The 16,650-nt window shown below is 56.1% G+C and overlaps 1 protein-coding gene across 5 annotated transcripts in view; it reads right to left on the bottom strand.

Moving 5' to 3' along the window:
- Positions 1-498: 498 nt before the first annotated feature.
- The window catches only part of PLEKHN1 (pleckstrin homology domain containing N1), a 29,169-nt gene continuing 13,017 nt past the window's right edge, over positions 499-16,650 (bottom strand). For 2 of the 5 annotated variants that reach the window (XM_054222746.1, XM_054222745.1), the window contains 11 exons: positions 14,928-15,052; positions 13,325-13,474; positions 12,847-12,927; positions 8,086-8,155; positions 7,474-7,628; positions 6,684-6,878; positions 5,929-6,180; positions 4,724-4,876; positions 3,765-3,974; positions 2,852-2,900; positions 499-2,459 (listed from right to left, as the gene is read on the bottom strand). In XM_054222746.1, coding sequence (XP_054078721.1) covers positions 2,266-2,459; positions 2,852-2,900; positions 3,765-3,974; positions 4,724-4,876; positions 5,929-6,180; positions 6,684-6,878; positions 7,474-7,628; positions 8,086-8,155; positions 12,847-12,927; positions 13,325-13,474; positions 14,928-15,052 — 1,634 coding nt within the window. In that variant the 3' untranslated portion in view covers positions 499-2,265. The remainder of the gene's footprint in view (positions 2,460-2,851; positions 2,901-3,764; positions 3,975-4,723; positions 4,877-5,928; positions 6,181-6,683; positions 6,879-7,473; positions 7,629-8,085; positions 8,156-12,846; positions 12,928-13,324; positions 13,475-14,927; positions 15,053-16,650) is intronic. The other 3 variants (XM_054222748.1, XM_054222749.1, XM_054222750.1) reach the window with 3 other exon arrangements.

The raw sequence follows: 16,650 nt of genomic DNA, 5'->3' as shown, positions 1-16,650 counted from the left end.
TTCAGTGGCCATTTCGGCCCAAACCATCACAGTCAGACTGACAAAAGGGCAGAGGCAGAGCCAAAGCCTGCCCCAGCTGGCAGCCCGCAGAGGGCTCAGCTCCGTATCTGACCCCAGTCCCACTCTGTTCACCCAGTTTTCCCCCGGGATGGAGAGCAGACAGCGCAGACCATCCCGACTCACAGCGTGGCACCACCGTTCCCAGCTGCACCAGGGCACAGAGCCATTTGGACCCCGCCACGGATTTTTACAGAGCACCTTTCCAAGACCCCCAGAAGGCAGGGCTGAAGCAAAGTCCGATTCGCTTTGGCGTTAAAACTCTAGCCAGGGGAAACTTTGCTCTCGGATTAGGTGTTTACAAGTGCCTGACCTGAACTAGAGACAGTCGGCACCCTGGAAATCCTCCTGGACCCAAAGTCCTCAAGGGAGGAAGCCACGGTGGACAAAAATTCACCTCCACTAAACCAGATGATGGCAAAGAAAGAGAGAAGAACAGTATTCCAGAAGAATGTGTATTGCAATAGTCCAGTCTCACAGAAATCCACCAGGGAACTTTTACAGCAATAGGGAGGGGCTTTTTCCTTTCGAGGCGTTGCAGATATCGCTGATGAAACCCAATTAAAAACATCAAGATGACCGTCTTCAAAGTCAGCGTGTTCGTGAGCACAGCTGCCTCCCAGCACACTATGTGCTTCCGACCCTCCCTAGGGCCATTTTGTTCTGAATAAATAGATCCTTTGGGGGTTAAGTTACTAGGTACAAATCTTCCCCAAATGAGAGTAAACCTGAAATAAAACAATAACAGCTAGAAGACCCAAACCCACACACACACACGAATGTGCAGACAGCTGCCCATTCTACAGTACTGAATGCCATCCACAGCTAGAAAATTAAATAGATCTTCAACTCAGCCACATTTACACGTTAAATACATATAATCCACTCAAACCTCGCATGTAAACTTTGTTAGACACCTTCTGAAAAAAAACCAACAACATATAAGTACAATGTAATACGTAGATATTCAAGTACAAAGAGCTCCAGGATTGTTTTGTTTGCACCAGTGAAAGAATGAAAATTGAGATTTTTTGCTAATATGTTTGGTTTGCAGCCTCTTTAGGGAACAAAGGTTAAGAATTTAGAGCCTCAGGTAAAAACATTTGGATTTGCTGCTGACCTTATATGTGCTAAAGGATCTGGCTTAAGAGGCTGGAAAACAATAGCACTGAGACTCTGTCCCCTCTTGTTTGTGTCCTGCTCTTGCTGCTGCTCGGGAGGGGAAAAGAGAGAGGTGGCAGCCCATGATGGCATTGCTCTGATCACCGGAGCATTATGGCCGTAGTGAATTTGGCTTGTAGCAAATATTCTTCCTTCCCTCCCTGCCTAGATATTCCCAGGCAGCGTTTAGTGCGAGTCCGGTAACGTGCAGAGGGGTGGGAGGAAAGGAGGCAGCCCCTGCGAGAGGACTCTAGGGCATCCTTTCCAGGGAAGACCTTGGTAAACACAAGCCACTTGGCATATTTGCTGGCAGCCCATTTCTTGATTCTGTCTGCCAAGGCGGCAGGCTCATCACGTTGCAGGTCACCACCATGGTTTGGCACCAGCACTGGCAGGAAAGAATTTTTTGCATAAAGTGGAAAGAATATCCCATTCTGCCCAGATCGGGATTTTTTTTTTTTTTTTTCTCTCCATGTCTGTCAGATAAGTCTGATCTTGCAGGAAGACAATCCTATGAGCACAGCTATTGCTACCAACCTTACATCTCATGCATCTTTGCTGACTTCAGAGCCCGATGGGACAAGGTTTGGCTTAACAGCTATTCTCAGGGATCGGCACATCCTCAAAGTGACCAGCCTGAGGGCTCTGGTAAAAATTATTATCAAACTAACCCAGCCCTTTTCTTTGGCCTTTGAGCGATTGCTCCATCTAAACACTCACTTCCTTTTAGCTGAGGGAGCCTGACCAGCTTTTTTGTTCTTCCTTTTATTTTCAGGGGGGCAATGCCGTTCCCTCACCAGGGCTCCCGGAGCTGGGGCAGACGCAGGGCGTGCTCCTTAGCACAGCACACACGCTGCTCCTCCAGCTCCAGAGCTTTTGTGCTTTAGCCCCATCCACAGATTTAGGGGAGAAATTTGAACTCTGGACCTGCCAGGACATTTCGTAGAGCCTTGTGCTTTGTACGCCCCAGGCTCCTCACCCTGGAGGGAAACCCAGTGAGAAAAGAGCCCGGGGTTTTTTTCCGTGCCTTGTTATGGAGGAGTTCCCTCAGGCTTGGTAAAACTGCTGGCCGGGGGCTGGGGAGGCGTGCGGGGTGCCCGGCTCCTTGGCCTCGGCTTCCCACAGGTTGTCATAGCTGAAGTCGCTCTGGAAGCTCTGGAGCTCGGCATAGTCGTGGTAGGCTGGGGAGTCGGGGCTCGGGCAGCTGGCGTCCGGCAGGTCGTAAGTGCCAAAATTCCCATCTGCAGAAAAACAGACCGAAGCGCTCAGAGAGCTGCTGAGCAACCCAAGGGCTGGAGTCTCCTTTGGCGGCAGAGGGAACACACGGGGTCAGCAAAATTGCTATAACTGGGCAAAGCGGTGGAAGCTGCAAGCGTGTCATAGAACAAACCACGTGTGATGGGTGTCCAGAGCCGGTGGCAGTGAGTGGAAGCCAAGGCAATGGCCTCCACCAGACAGCCACAGGCAAGGGGCAGGGTGACAGGCTCGGTCCCAGCATGGGGAAGCAGGAGGAAGGCAGGGCACACATGAGTCCCCACGCTCCCTCAGCCCTGCTCTGAGTGACGCTTACGGAGACAGACACGGCGAGGCAGGGTGGGCTGCAGCGTCCCAAGCAGCATCCCAAGAGTCTCACCTGGTGGGTGCAATGAAGGGCCCAGATGTTCCTCTTGCAGAGAAGAGACCTGAAAAGAAAGAGATGCGCTGATGAGGATGACTTAGCACTGCAGTCCTGGGACATGGCACATGAGGAATCAGCCCTTCGTTGGTGCTCCCAAAAATGCACCCCATCACAGAGCACAGGGCTCAGAGCCCTGCTGCAACCAACCACTCTTCCAGCCTGGAGAAAGGCAAGCCGGGACCCCCGCCATGCATTCACAGAATCACAGAATCACAGAATCCCAGAATGCTGGGGGTGGGAAGGGACCTCTGGAGATCACTCAGTCCCACCCCCTGCCAGAGCAGGGTCACCCACAGCAGGTGGCACAGGAATGCGTCCAGGTGGGGTTGGAATGTCTCCAGAGACGGAGACTCCCCCACCTCTCTGGGCAGCCTGTGCCAGGGCTCTGCCACCCTCACAGCAAAGAAGTTCCTCCTCATGTTGAGGTGGAACTTCCCATGGTCAAGTTTGTGCCTGTTACCTCTTGTCCTGTTGCTGGGCACCACTGACAAGAGCCTGGCCCCATCCTCCTGACACCCACCCTTTCAGTATTTATCAGCGTTGATAAGGTCCCCCCTCAGCTGTCTTTTTTCCAGACTGAAGAGACCCAAATCCCTCATCCTTCCTTCATCAGAGAAGTGTTCCAGTCCCCTCAGCATCTTGGTTGCCCTTTGCTGTCCCCTCTCCAGCAGTTCCCTGCCCTTCTTGAACTGGGGAGCGCAGAACTGGACCCAGCACTCCAGATGTGGCCTCCCCAGGGCAGAGTAGAGGGGGAGCATGACCTCCCTCCACCTGCTGGTGATGCTCTTCTTGATACAGCCCAGGATGCCATTCGCCTTCTTGGCAGCCTGCAGAGTGTGGAACACTAGGACGGAGTTTACAAACTCACCTCTTCAAGATAAGAAGCATCAGGAGGCCGCAGCTGGAGACGGCATGAGGTGCCGGGTGGGCTGTAACTGGGCGCCGCTGGCACCTCACTGCAGTGACCACTGGGCAGGGGATGGCAGTTCCTCTTCTGCAGAGAGAGATGCTGGGCTACTGGGAGGGCTGGGAATCCATCCGCCTGTGATGAACCCATCTGTCCATGACACTGTAGGAACTTAACCAAAAAAACATCTAGATTTCATACCTGCTGTGGAGATTTGGGGAATGCTGACCTGCTGCTCCCCACTAGTAAGCCAGCCCTGCTGTGAACAGACTTAGGCAAACCAAGATTTTTCAGCCTACCTTGCAAATTCTACTATATTCCAACCAACTGAAGGGAAAAGAAGAACGGCTGTGCGTCCCTCGCAATGACCCACAGAGGTAGTGGAAGCTGGCCAGATGTGAAGGTAGTAGGATGGAACCGACTGGTTCCTCAGGGGGTGGGGAAGGACAGAGGGCAGTCAGAAGAACCCTCCGAGGGAAGGGAGGACTTCAGCAGCTTGGAGGATGCTGACTCAGAAACAGGCTTTTCCCAAGAGATGCGCAAAACTAGGAATGTAGCCTTTAATAGGCACTTGGTTATCACAGCTGGAATTTTTGGGGGTGGATAGAGTGGTCTCTGTGTCTGACTCAGCTCTAGTTTCTGCAGACTGGATGACATCTCAGTCTCTGCCTTTGTTTTGTGGTTTCTGGGATTGTTGAGACGCTGGCATCCAGTGATAAGACAGGGGAAACCTGTTCCCTTCTGACTCTGTCCTGGCTTGAAAAAAAAACCCCAGAGAACTATGCTGTGCCCTGCCCCACCCCGAAATGTATTTCCACATCCCGCTGGGGCAGACAGCAGGAAAAGAAATGGCCCGAGGCACGATTTCTGGAGCCAAAAGCCCTGTGTGCTGAGTCAGGGCCGTAACCGGCGCAGGGTACCTCTTGCAGGAAGCTGGAACCTGCCACGCTGCGGGCACTGGGGGAGCTGGGCGTATAGGGGTCCGCATACAAGGGGGAGCGGGGCATGGCCGGCTTCTCCAGGGAGCTGGAAGCTGTCGAGGGTTGACTTCCCACCAAGCTCCATCTGCTCAGCTAAAAGGCAGAATTGAAACAGGAACATGACATGCTGTCTCCCCAGTTCAAGACAGAGGAGGAACTGCTGGGGAGAGTCCAGCGGAGGCTGTGAAGATGCCCAAGGGCCTGGAGCATCTCTCTGCTGGGGAAAGGCTGAGGGACCTGGGGCTGTTCAGCCTGGAGAAGAGCAGACTGAGAGGGGATCCCATCAATGCCCATCAATAGCTACAGGGCGGGGGGCAAGAGGATGGGGCCGGACTCTTCTCAGTGGTGCCCAGCAACAGGACAAGGGGCAACAGGCACAAGCTGGAACACGGGAAATTCCATCTGAACACAAGGAAAAAAACTCTTTACTTTGAGGGTGGCAGAGCCCTGGCACAGGCTGCCCAGAGAGGTGGGGGAGTCTCCGTCTCTGGAGACATTCCAAACCCACCTGGACGCGTTCCTGTGCCACCTGCTGTGGGTGACCCTGCTCTGGCAGGGGGTGGGACGGGGTGATCTCCAGAGGTCCCTTCCAACCCCCGCCAGTCTGGGATTCTGTGTGATTCTGTGTTCCCTACTCTCAACTCGTCTCCAGCAGGGATCGCAGTGGGGAATCTCCCTGCAGTTCGAGTCCCAAACGCCCCTCAGCCCCAAGGGATGGCGGGGCTGACTCCCGGCTGTGCCAGCCAGGGGACTTCCCTGGGTGTAGGGCAGATGCACACTCATTGAGGGGAGGGAAACGTGGCATCGCACACTAAACCGGTGATGGACACATGCTGGGAAGCCCTCAGAAGAAAAGGCAGCTGTGTCCTATGAAGCAATAACACTCCCACTTGCAGAGCACTGGTTGCCTCAGGAATTGTTGCCCAGCTTCTCAGGGCTCCAAGAGACGTTGCTCCATTTGCTGTGTTTAACCTCCCCTCCCATGGGCCATTTTCAAATGGAAACGGGTTTTGTGCCTGCCGTAGAGCACCTGGACAGCTATCCCTGCAAGCAGGGGTAAGGAAAACACGAATTGTGCACCGGTTTCTCTGCTGGTGAACCCTGCCCGGGCAGGAGGGCGTCCCCACCATGTCCCAGCCCCTTACATTGCTCAGGTCCAGGTGCGGCGGGCGCGCTGCAGGGTGATGCTGCGAGCTGTGGATGGAGTATGGCTCGTTGTACACCGAGGACAGGAGCTCGCCGTTGGGGTTTTCAGGAATAAGGCTGCAGATGGTCCTCTCCGTGTCCTGGCTGGGCAACTGCTGGCCACATTTGCCCTTGGACTTTCTGGCGCTGCCCCCCCTCCGCAGGTCCTGTGCGGGTAGCCCCGTGCTTGGCCAGTTGGCGTGTGCCAGGCACTGAAACAAGAAGACGGAGCCCGGAGCTGGTTTTCCTCAGCCCAGCCTCAGGTACACAGACCTCCCCTGCAAGGGATGCCCCTGCATCTGCATGGTCCTGCAGCTGGGCCCGTGCCCCACGTGCTCCTCCCCATCCCCGGGACATACGGATGCTGCACGGGGTCAGAGCAAAGACCTGCCCAGCCCATCACCTCCCACCCACCCCGCCGGCTTTTACTTTGGGATTTGCTGACCTTTGAGCAGTCCCATTTGCCCTCCCTTTTGCAATCAGTACCAACAATCCGTATGCAGAGTGGAGTACTGGCATGGGACCCTTCGGCAGACTTGTCCTTTATCAGCAATGACAAAGGTGAGCCAGGACAAATACAGGCTCCGGGCGCAGATTTGGTACGCCGCGTAGCAAACACGGACCACCCGAGTTCATCCCATCCAGGACAGACCGCTCTGCTCAAAGGCAGCATCTGTCCCCCCATGTGTGCCTTTCTTTGGGGGGCTTCACTTACATGGAGAGGCTGGGAATAGCCAGAGGAGAGGGGGTCTTCGAGCACCCTGCTCTCAGGCATCAGCACGAAGGACTGTCCGTCGGGGAGAGAGCCGCTGTTCTGGGAGAGGTGTGTTAAGGTGGCCACTCTCCCTCCTGATGCCCAGGAGTTTGTACGGCCATCAGAAGTGAGCGACCCTCTCCCGCTGCCGGCAAACTAGACGGGGGGAGAAGACCAGCACATAGGAACAAGCCCCCCCGCCACGCATCCCTCCCCAGCCCCACCTGGGGGAGCCCAGCCCTATCTGGGGGAGCCCAGCCCTCCATGCCCACCTCCCTGGGTCCCAGCTGTGCCCGCACGGCAGCCGTGCCCGCTGCAGAGTGGTCTGCTGCCCTCTAGGGCTGAGTGGGTGGCTGAAGCCAGCTTGCAGGGTGACAGGGACACATGACGAAGGCTCACAGCGGGGTGAAGGCACCCTGACCCCATCCCAGCTGCAGTGGTGGCAAGGTGGGTCTCCCTTCTTTGCAAGACCCTGTTGATGTCCTTCTGCCAATGCCTCACTGCACAACGCTGTCACAGTCTATGGCCAGGGGCCTGCTTTTGAAGGAATTTAATATAATCCATCCTATATAATGTAATATAGGGCTTCAAAGCAATGTGCAAGGATCAGCAGCTTCATGATAGCCCTTGAGCAGGGGACTTGAAGCAAAGTCTCTTGTGTCACAAGAGTACCCACGTGGCCAGAGATAGGACAGATGGGAGTCCCGAGAGACATCAACTGATGACCACGCAAACCCACGGCATCTGTTACCTGCCCAGGGTGTGGTGGCTTTGATCCCGAGAAACTCTCTGATCCGGAGAGGGAGGAGTCGGCGTTTCGAAACTGGGCTGTTTTGAGGCAGTAGAGCCACTCCTGGTAATCATCGTAGCTGCGGCAGATCACCCGGATCGAATTGATGAGCCGGCCTGGAAAAACATCACTCACTGCTGTTACCGGCTTCGATCAACAGCCCGCGTTGCTTCCTTCAGAAACCCACGGGATTCCCTTTGCTCCATCCCTCCCCACATTCTCCCAGGGTCTGGAGACCCCGACACCGGTGCGGGGACAATGGGAATGCTCTGCCTTGGGTGCTGCGCGTTTGCAGCTGGCTGAATGCAGGACAGGGACCAACACAGCCCAGATCTAAGGGAGGGGGAACCTGTGCAGCCACACGAGCGCTGCTGCTGGCTCACAGCCTCTCCCCGCCGGGCAGCCAGGGCACAGACGGCCTGAGATTTCCAAGCAGTTCGTTTAGGAGAGCTTAGGTGCCGACGGGAGCGAGCACAGCCAGGAAGGTGGCCACAGCAGCTCAGCGAAACCAGCCCAACCCCAGAGACCTCGGCGGCGGCTGCCAGCCCACCCCTCGGCATGCCGGACACGCACCTTCTATTAAAAAGGAGGTTTTCTCGTTCTCTTCAAAAAGCACTTGGATGGCATTGAGTGGCAGCTCGCCCTGTCGAGAGAGAAGCAGGCTTAGGACCGCGCAGCCACGCACAGCTCACAGACAGACACAACCCGGCTGCCCCTGCCCACTTGAGGGCTGGAGCCTCCGCAGGCACCTGGCAGGTGAAACTCTGGTTCCACAGGAGCTTTCCCTAAAGCCGAGAGGCTTTAGGAGCCGACTGCGAAGCTTAGGTGGGAGGATGAGGAGGGCAGCCCCCCGTGCAGGGCCAGCAGTGAGGATGGAGGAGGCTGGCAGGAGCCTGGATGCTCTCGTTGCGGCGTGAGGAGAAGGTGCAGCTTGATGCCCAGGGAAGGCTCGGTGCCTAAATCCCCCAGGCTGGGTCTGCAGGAGACGAGAGGCACCCAACCTGCTGCTCATCTGGGTAGGGACGTGGGTGCCTCTATACCCTCACAGGTGGGGGGCACAGGAGCGCTGGAGAACTCGGTCTCCAGCAGATTGACTCATCCGTGTCCCACCGAACTCACCCTCCCCGCTCACAGAGCTCTCTCCCTTATTGCGGGAAGGAAGCCTCCGAAGCCAGTGTGACTGCACGAGCCATTTCTGTAAACTTTGTTCTTACAGAGTCGCTCCTGAGAACCAAGCTCAGAAAAACACCCCTTTTCCTTCCAGACCCCTTTTTCAACAGGTTCCCGTAGTTTAACAGCTGACTTCTCCAGAAAAATTTGCAAACACGGTCCCGAACAAGGTTTTAGTTGCTGGATTGGGACTTCCAGCCTTGCGAACAGGAATCCCCACAATCCGTACCCTCCAAAGCCTTACAGAGACAGGGTTGAGCCCTGGAAATGCCAGCGGCTGAAACGTGAGCCCTTGTGCTACGCAGCACAGTTGTGAACGCCACTCCTGCCATCGGAGCGGGGCTCGCTCCAGGCAGGCACCGATGTATGTTCCTAAAGCAGCCTGTCCCTGGAAAAAAAATGGATTTAGAAGATACCGTGTGCTATTGCCCCTAAGTGCCATAGTGCCCTTGCACTCACATCCATGGGCAGCACCCAGACCTTTCCTGCTGCTGCATCCCATCCTCAGCCCATCCTCAGAGCCCTGCTCTGCTGCCCAGCAGCAGTGGCACCTTTAAGTGTCCTTTAGGTGTCACCGCTGACAGTTTAATTCTCTGTGATGGGCAACCTGGCAGAAGGGCCAAGGGTTTGTCACCACTGAATTAGGATCTAGGTCTCCTCTTTCTTTGGGGCTCCCCAAGCTGAATTTTCCTTATGGAAAAGGAACAAGAAGAGCTGAAGCAGATTTTGCGCTGGAACTCTCTCACAGATGAGCTCATGCCTTTAATTCTCACCTCGCTCTTTCTGTGAGCAGGGGGAAACCAAGTGACATGTAGTTCATCTGTTCCTTAAGCCCCTGCTCACCTCACCTGGATGTCACCCTAATGTCACCTCACCTGGATGTCTGTGGGCATGAAGCACTAGGCAGGGGCAGCTGGTGGCAATGGCTCCTGGCCAGGATGGCAAACACAGGGTCTGGGGAGAGCTCAGGAAATAAAGTTCCCAGCTCACGAAATGAAGTTCCCACCCCACGCTGCTCTCCCCGATGCCCAGCAGCGGAGAAGGCACAGAAAGCCGGAGCGAAGCCCTGTCATTGAGCTGACGGTGCAATCGGTCAGGATTCATTTGCCTAAGCTTACAGGCTGCAAAATAAGGTGTCTAGCAGCAGAAAGCCCTCATCACGTCCTCGCTGCCAAGCTGTCCCAGCTGCACAGGCTCTGGGGAACGTGGCCGACGTGAGGGCTTTGCCACAAGGCAAACGCGGAGCTCGGCCGGGTGCCGGTGGTTTGTGCTGGCCAGCCGCCTCTCTGCCACAGCCCGCGGGCACACGCAGGCTTCCGCGGCATTTCTCCTGCGCAGAAAGTGATTTATGGGCTGAGCAGCCCGGGAAGGCTGACGTTGGGAGGGAAAGCTCAGGCAACGTTCATGGACTTTGACGCTTCAGCTGGCGCAGGCGCTGCAGGGCTGCGCGTGGAGGGGCCGGTGCTGCTCCTACTGCTCCTCACCTCTCCGTCACATTTGAGCCAGCCCTCCTGCCACCGAGGACTGCGCAGGGCTTCCCCGAGGTGCCCAGTGCTCCGTCCTCCCTACGGTGACAGCCCCGTGTCCCTAGGAGAAGGCTGAAACGCCCAGGGGCTGGAGTCCCACTGGGGGAAGCGCAGCAGCATCCCGCAAAAAAACATACAAGTCGGCTGCAGAAAGCCCCTCCGGCTTTCCCTGGGCACGGCACGAACCTGTCCCCCCCACCCCCAGCAGCTCCCCCCTTGCTGATTTACGCCTTCCCCAGGGCTTTTTCCCACCAGCGGTAAGCCAGAGCCTGCTGCTTTGGGTGAGCCCCGTCCCGGCAGGCTCAGCCCCTGCCTTCCCCTTCCCCGTCCCACACACAAACTTGGCAGCGGCAGCTCCTGTGGGTTTGTATGAAACCGAAGAACAAAAGGGCCGGGCTATTCCTTCACACACAAATTGTAGGGCTCAGCGTCTGCTCACAGAGAAGGGAAGTTAATTTGCAGAAGCCCCGGGAGAAGGCTCCCATGCCCTGACATGCCTGTGGAAAATCAAGTTCCCACCGGGGTGTCACAGGCTGGTGAATCACCTCCTGCCTGCGCTGGGCTGCGCGGAGCCCTGCCATTACCCCAGCGAGCGAGACGCCCGGGGACCAACGCTCTGGCACCGTGGGAAGGGAACATTGCACAGCCAGGGCGGACAAATCTGGTTTAAGGTTTCAAAAGAGATGAGTTAATCCGAGAGCCCAGCCCAAGGCCCCCTTACGTGGTGCCCCATTCCCAGGAGCTGCAAACAACATGTTCCCGAAAACAAGCTCTGTCTGAGGTGTGTCACACAAGCCACCAGCTGGAAACACCCTCGGCTGTTGCACTGGGGATCACAGAATCACAGAATGTGTTGGGTTGGAAGGGACCTCTAAAGGCCATCTCGTCCCACCCCCCTGCAGTGAGCAGGGACATCTGTAACTAGATCAGGTTGCTCAGAGCCTCATCCAGCCTGGCCTTGAATGTCTCCAGGGATGGGGCCTCCCCCACCTCTCTGGGCAACCTGGGCCAGTGTCTCACCACCCTCAGTGTAAAGAACTTCTTCCTGATGTCTCATCTAAACCTGCCCTGCTCTAGTTTAAACCATTGCCCCTTGTCCTATGGCTCCATGCCCTTGCAAACAGCCCCTCCCCGGCTTTCTTGTAGCCCCCTTCAGGGACTGGAAGGGGCTCTAAGGTCTCCCCGGATGGAGGAGAGCTCTCACTGGCATATGTCCCTCCTCACACAGAATCACAGAATGGTTTGGGTTGGAAGGGACCTTAAAGACCATCCAGTCTCAACCCCTGCCCTGGGCAGGGACACCTCCCACCAGCCCAGGTTGCTCCAAGCCCCGTCCAACCTGGCCTTGAACCCCTCCAGGGATGGGGCAGCCACAGCTTCTCTGGGCAACCTGGGCCAGGGGCTCACCACCCTCACAGCAAAGAATTTCTTCCTGATATCCAACCTAAATCTACCCTTCTTCAGTTTGAGGCCATTACCCTGTGTCCTACCATTACACCCCCGTGTCCTACCATTACACCCCGTCACAGGCACAGCCATCTCCTCTGGCCAGCGAGGTGCTCTATGCAGCTCTTCCCATGGGGTAGCCCTGGAATTAAAAGCAGCCTACATGGCTCGGAGCCTGATGTGGGCATGGTGAAATCATGTGAAGAAGGACCCCAGTGAGTTCACACTGGATTTCACAATCTCTGCGGGGTTTCCTTGTCACTGGCTCCTCTCTCCGTGACCCAGAAGGATGCTGGTCCTGCCGAGGAGCTCAGCTCCGCTCCGCCGTGAGCCAGGGGTGCTGCACGGGCAGGTTCACAGACAGTTCAGCGCTCGTTTTTGGCACGTTTGCTCCAGCATGGGAGAAACAGGGCCAGAAAGACACAGGGCTGTTTAATAGCCACTGCAGTAATGTCGAAGATGGATGTTGGCAATCAAGTCTAAGGGCCGTTCAGACTGCGAGCAATGCCAATGCGCTCCCAGGGCCCGTCTGTGCTGAGGCTCCCAGCATTGCTCCTACAAGCCAAGATGGGCTAGGGAAGCTCGTCTCACGTCCCCTGGGGCACTCAGGCCTCCACGTCCTTGTCGGCCCTTCCGCTGGCATGCCCAGACGTGGCTCAGGACCCTTGTCCCGCAGAGGGAAAGGGCAGAAAACGCAGAGCGGCAGCAGCATCCTCTCCTCTCTGCCCACCGGCCTTTGCCCCTCACCACGAGCATCAGATGTGCTGCCAGGATGCTACCTGCTCCAAGTGGTCCCACGGAGCGGGGCTTGGGAAGCAGAGCCCCCACGGGGACACTTTGGGGCTGTTCCAGCTCCCATCTCAAGCCAGCGAGCCAGGCTCCCTGCCAGCATAACCACACAGAAACATGCCAGCCTCCCTCCTCCCAGAGACTCGGATTCCTTGGCAGCCAGCTCCTTTCCCCCCGGGCTTTGGTAGGAGGGCAAGGTGTTTCTCATGGGAAGATAGCTTGCAACACCCCGCTGCCTGCTCAACCTGCCAGCTGGCAACGGAGCAGCGCGGGGGGAAAGCCCTTGCCAACACCAGGAGCACCAGGGAACCCAGGGGGAGGGGAGCAACAAGCCAAAGAAGTGCTGAAATCGCCGCTGCGGATGGATGGGAGAGAGGAGGAAGGTGCTCCAAAATGAACCCACCTTAAAACAGAGGGTGTTGCGCTCTTCAGATACTATCACCAGCGTGGACGGGTAAAGCACCAACAGCCGGTCGTGCTGCTCCTTGGGAAGTAAAGAGGAAGAGGGTTCCCTGTGAATGGCCAGGCAGGGCTCAGGTCTGGAGAGCCCTTTCCTTCATCTCTCTGACAGCAGTCTGAGGCAAAGGCTCTGGAAACAGCCGAGATGCTTCCCTGCAACAGGGCTCCACTGAGATTCCTGCCAGCTCCAGCTCCCAGACCTGTCCTGCAAATGCTTATACACATGCTGTCCCCAAGAACCATTGCCTGGCCCCAGGAGACATAACAAACCTTTTTCCATATACTGGGATGTGGGTAAAATGACCCCTCAGGGCCCCGTTGGATTATCGGAGCAGGTAGGCAGGAGTCTGCACTACCCACTCCGTCCATTGCCTTTTCCAAGCCGTGCTGACAGGAGGTTGCTCCCCAGAGATGTGTCCTACCTGGAAAGGCAGATGCTGAAGCTTCACTTTGGAAACACAGAGGACATCGCCTAGGGATTCCCGCTGGGTCCCTCTCCAGTCCTGGACAGGCATGTTCTGCACGGACCACCGCAGCTCCTCTTTCCCCATGGAGCTCTGCTTCCAGTCGTTCTAGGGACAGGAGCAGAACTGAGAGGCGGGATAGACACATCCTCCCCTAAGCATTTAGCTAGCGCGTGGCCCACCCATCCCAGGACACTTTTCAAGCATGGCAGAAGCAGGAAAGAGTAAATAAATCTGTGCAGGAGCCAGTTTTCCAGCTGGGACTCAATAACCGTACTTGGTAGCTAGCATCATCTGTACGTTGCCTTTCAAAGGGGAACACCTCTGTTCTACAAGCGGGGAGATGGAGGCAGGGAGGGAAGTAAAACACCCCGCAGAGACTGGGGGAGAAGACAGGTCTCTCGCATCTGGTCCTGTTTTCCAGGCCCGGGTCCCAGTCTCCTCCTTCCAATGTTTTGTAAACGCTGGATAATTGCACAAGCAGCCAACTGCGTGAGGATTTCTCGGAAGCAGACCCAAACCTCTAACCCTTCAGAGGCTGTGGTGGTGGCACCTCGGGGTCACAGGTCTCCCTTTCAGTGCCCACCCCCTGCCAGGGCACTCTTAAAGCCTTTCTTCTTCCACCCTTCCCTCGCAGGAGACCGCACAAAAGGCAAGCTGCATGCGGACACACATGCAGCAAGCTGTTGCCAGGTCTCAGCAGTACCGAGCACCTTTGGGGTTGCCATTCAGACCGAAATCCCACATTCACCCCGGCGCTGGTTGCACAGACCCAAGCCCCTAAGGACACCTGAACACAAATACATGGTTCCTCCACGGCGAGAGGAGCTCCCAAGCAAGATCACGTCTGTCGGGTGTGGGTAATTAGCGTGTCTATCCATGGCTATTTTAGGGGTGGTGGAATAACTAAAGGAAGCGAGAGCTGCGAGGCGTATTGCCCAGGGCCAGCTCCAGGCGCTGGCAAACAGGTAGGTGCCTCGGGCAGCAAGCAGCCGGGGCCACTGAAGGGGTGGCCACGGTGCTGCCCTGGTACGTGCTGCTGGTGGAGAAGGTCAATGGCCATGGGCCAGAAGGGCTGAATTACAGCTCGTACACAGCCCCGGCAACTGCTGGAAGTGGTACAAGTGGCACCAAAACCCCTGTGCGCCACGCCAGAGGGTCAGCTCCCTGAGCGGTGTGGCGAAGCACGCAAGCATCTGGCCTGGGAAAAGGCGATTGTGCCGGGAGTTAACCCCACACCAACAGCTGGAAAGAGCAGCCAGCACAGCGAGGAGCATTTGGAAGCGGAGCCAGAGCCCCTCTCCCTTTCCATCCCCAGCCCTCTGCTCCAGTTCTCCTGCCTGGAGAAGGCACCCAGAGCCCCATGGGGGACTCGGGATTCTAGAAGAGGAAGGTGAGCACCTAGAAGCGTGGCGAAAATGGCTGAGAGAGGCTGGCTGCAGAGATTATCCTTCCCAGGGAAGGCAGCAGGAGCAGTGCAGCATCCACCCAGCCGGTCCCGGTCGTTCAGCTCTGAGCCTACAGCACGAGAAACGGCTGAGCACCGTCCCGAGACACCAACCTGAGAGAGGAAGGGCAAGGCAGGGCTTCCTCCATTTAGCTGGATCTGTTTCTCCAGGTGATAAAGCCACTGCTTCAGCTCTGACTCAGTAGGGCAAAACACGATAAGGGGATTCAGCAGCGGACCTAGGTATGCGAGACACGAGATGAGCTGAGCAGATAAGGGCACCAATTGCAGCATCAAGAAGCCAGAGCTGTTGTGCTCGGCACATCACGCCATGGGTTGCCTGCGAGTCCTTTGCTCTGTTGACACCTGGCTCCCGTCCCTCCTGCCGCCACCCTGGGCACGTGTCCTCGCATCAGCTTGCTGGGGAGCCGCATCTAGCTCCGACCACCCGCCCCTTTTCAGCCCAAAACCAGGCCAAGAACAAAAGTCAGAGACAGCACGACAGTCAAGCTGGAAATCAACGGACGGATTTCAGCTTTCGAAGCCCCCAACAGGTTGTGAAAAGCATCTCTGCGGGCAGAGACTACCACAAGCGTGCTGCTGCAGACAGCCGAACCCAACGCAAACATTTCATGGTGTTTCCTAGTTTCACTTTGGCACTCGGTAGAACGTCAGTAGCTCTCTGACACTGTTTATTTATTGCTTCACCAAATATAATCTGTGCCAGACGAGCTGAAGCTGCTCTCAGACATACCCTTGAAGGGAGGAACAGCCCTATATCTTATTGATTTTAATGTTTCCAGCTATCATTCGCTTAACATAACCTAGTGACGTTAATAATAATTTATGGCAGGCTGCAGAATGTATGTTATGATTAATAATTTACCGGTGATCTCATATTAAACCATATTTGGTGCATGCTCAGTAAGAGCTGGCTTTGCGGCACTTGGAAGTATTCAGATAAGCAAGTGCGCTGGATAAGCATGATACTTTGCCCTTCTGTGGAGCCCTTCATCCCATAATTCCTGCATTATTTATGAACACCGGTTAATTAAGACTTTGAAACACATGTGTCTGTCAGGAAATGCACTAAACACAGACAAAGCAGAGCTGGGGAAACTGAGGCAGACACTCCCTGAGTGACTTTCCATAAGTCACTCCGTTCAGACCCATTACAATAATTAGGTGTCGGGCTTTACCGGGCATCCAAGTGTCTATGTACCTTGTGGCTCTGGAGTTCTCTTGCCTTGGTTTCCCTGTCTTTGCAATGGAAATGAGGTGATGCCCTACTTTACAGAACTGCTAGGAGGGTACAAAGGTGCTAGCGTTACCCAGATATTCCGGCAGCTCTGAACATGTCCCTGGGCATCCAGGCCCTTATACAGACAGCAGGAATTTTGCCGGTGGGGCATGACCCTTGAGATGGCACTGCTTGCTCTGCCACCTCCTCCAAGGCCAGCCTCTCAGACGTACCCCGAGGGCTGTTTGTGTTGCCACATCTCAACAGGGCCCCAAAGGAAGAGAAAATGAGAAAAGAGAAACTCCTGCCTAAGCCTGAAGCCGGAGACGTGCCCGGAGCTGGTGGAAGGAGCTGCTGGGGAGATGTGACGCACAGCCCCAACGGCTGCTGCTAATTCGGCTGCTGCCATTTCCCTCAGCCCCAAGGGCACGTTTGCGGCCGGGCCGTGACACAGCCATGCTGAGCAACCTGTGCCGGCCCTCGTGCTCTTTCCTTCTGCCCTGTCCTTCCTCTTTCCTTGCGAGCGCTTCCAGAGGAAAAAGCGAGAAAGCCCCTTCCCGGGGCAGCAGCAGTTTATTCCCACCCAAATCTCTCCGT

Source organism: Rissa tridactyla, chromosome 16 (assembly GCF_028500815.1).
Source record: "Rissa tridactyla isolate bRisTri1 chromosome 16, bRisTri1.patW.cur.20221130, whole genome shotgun sequence".
NCBI classification, from domain to species: Eukaryota; Metazoa; Chordata; class Aves; order Charadriiformes; family Laridae; genus Rissa; species Rissa tridactyla.
The sequence above is the reverse complement of the archived record's forward strand: the minus strand, read 5'-3'. Positions and strand labels throughout refer to the sequence as shown.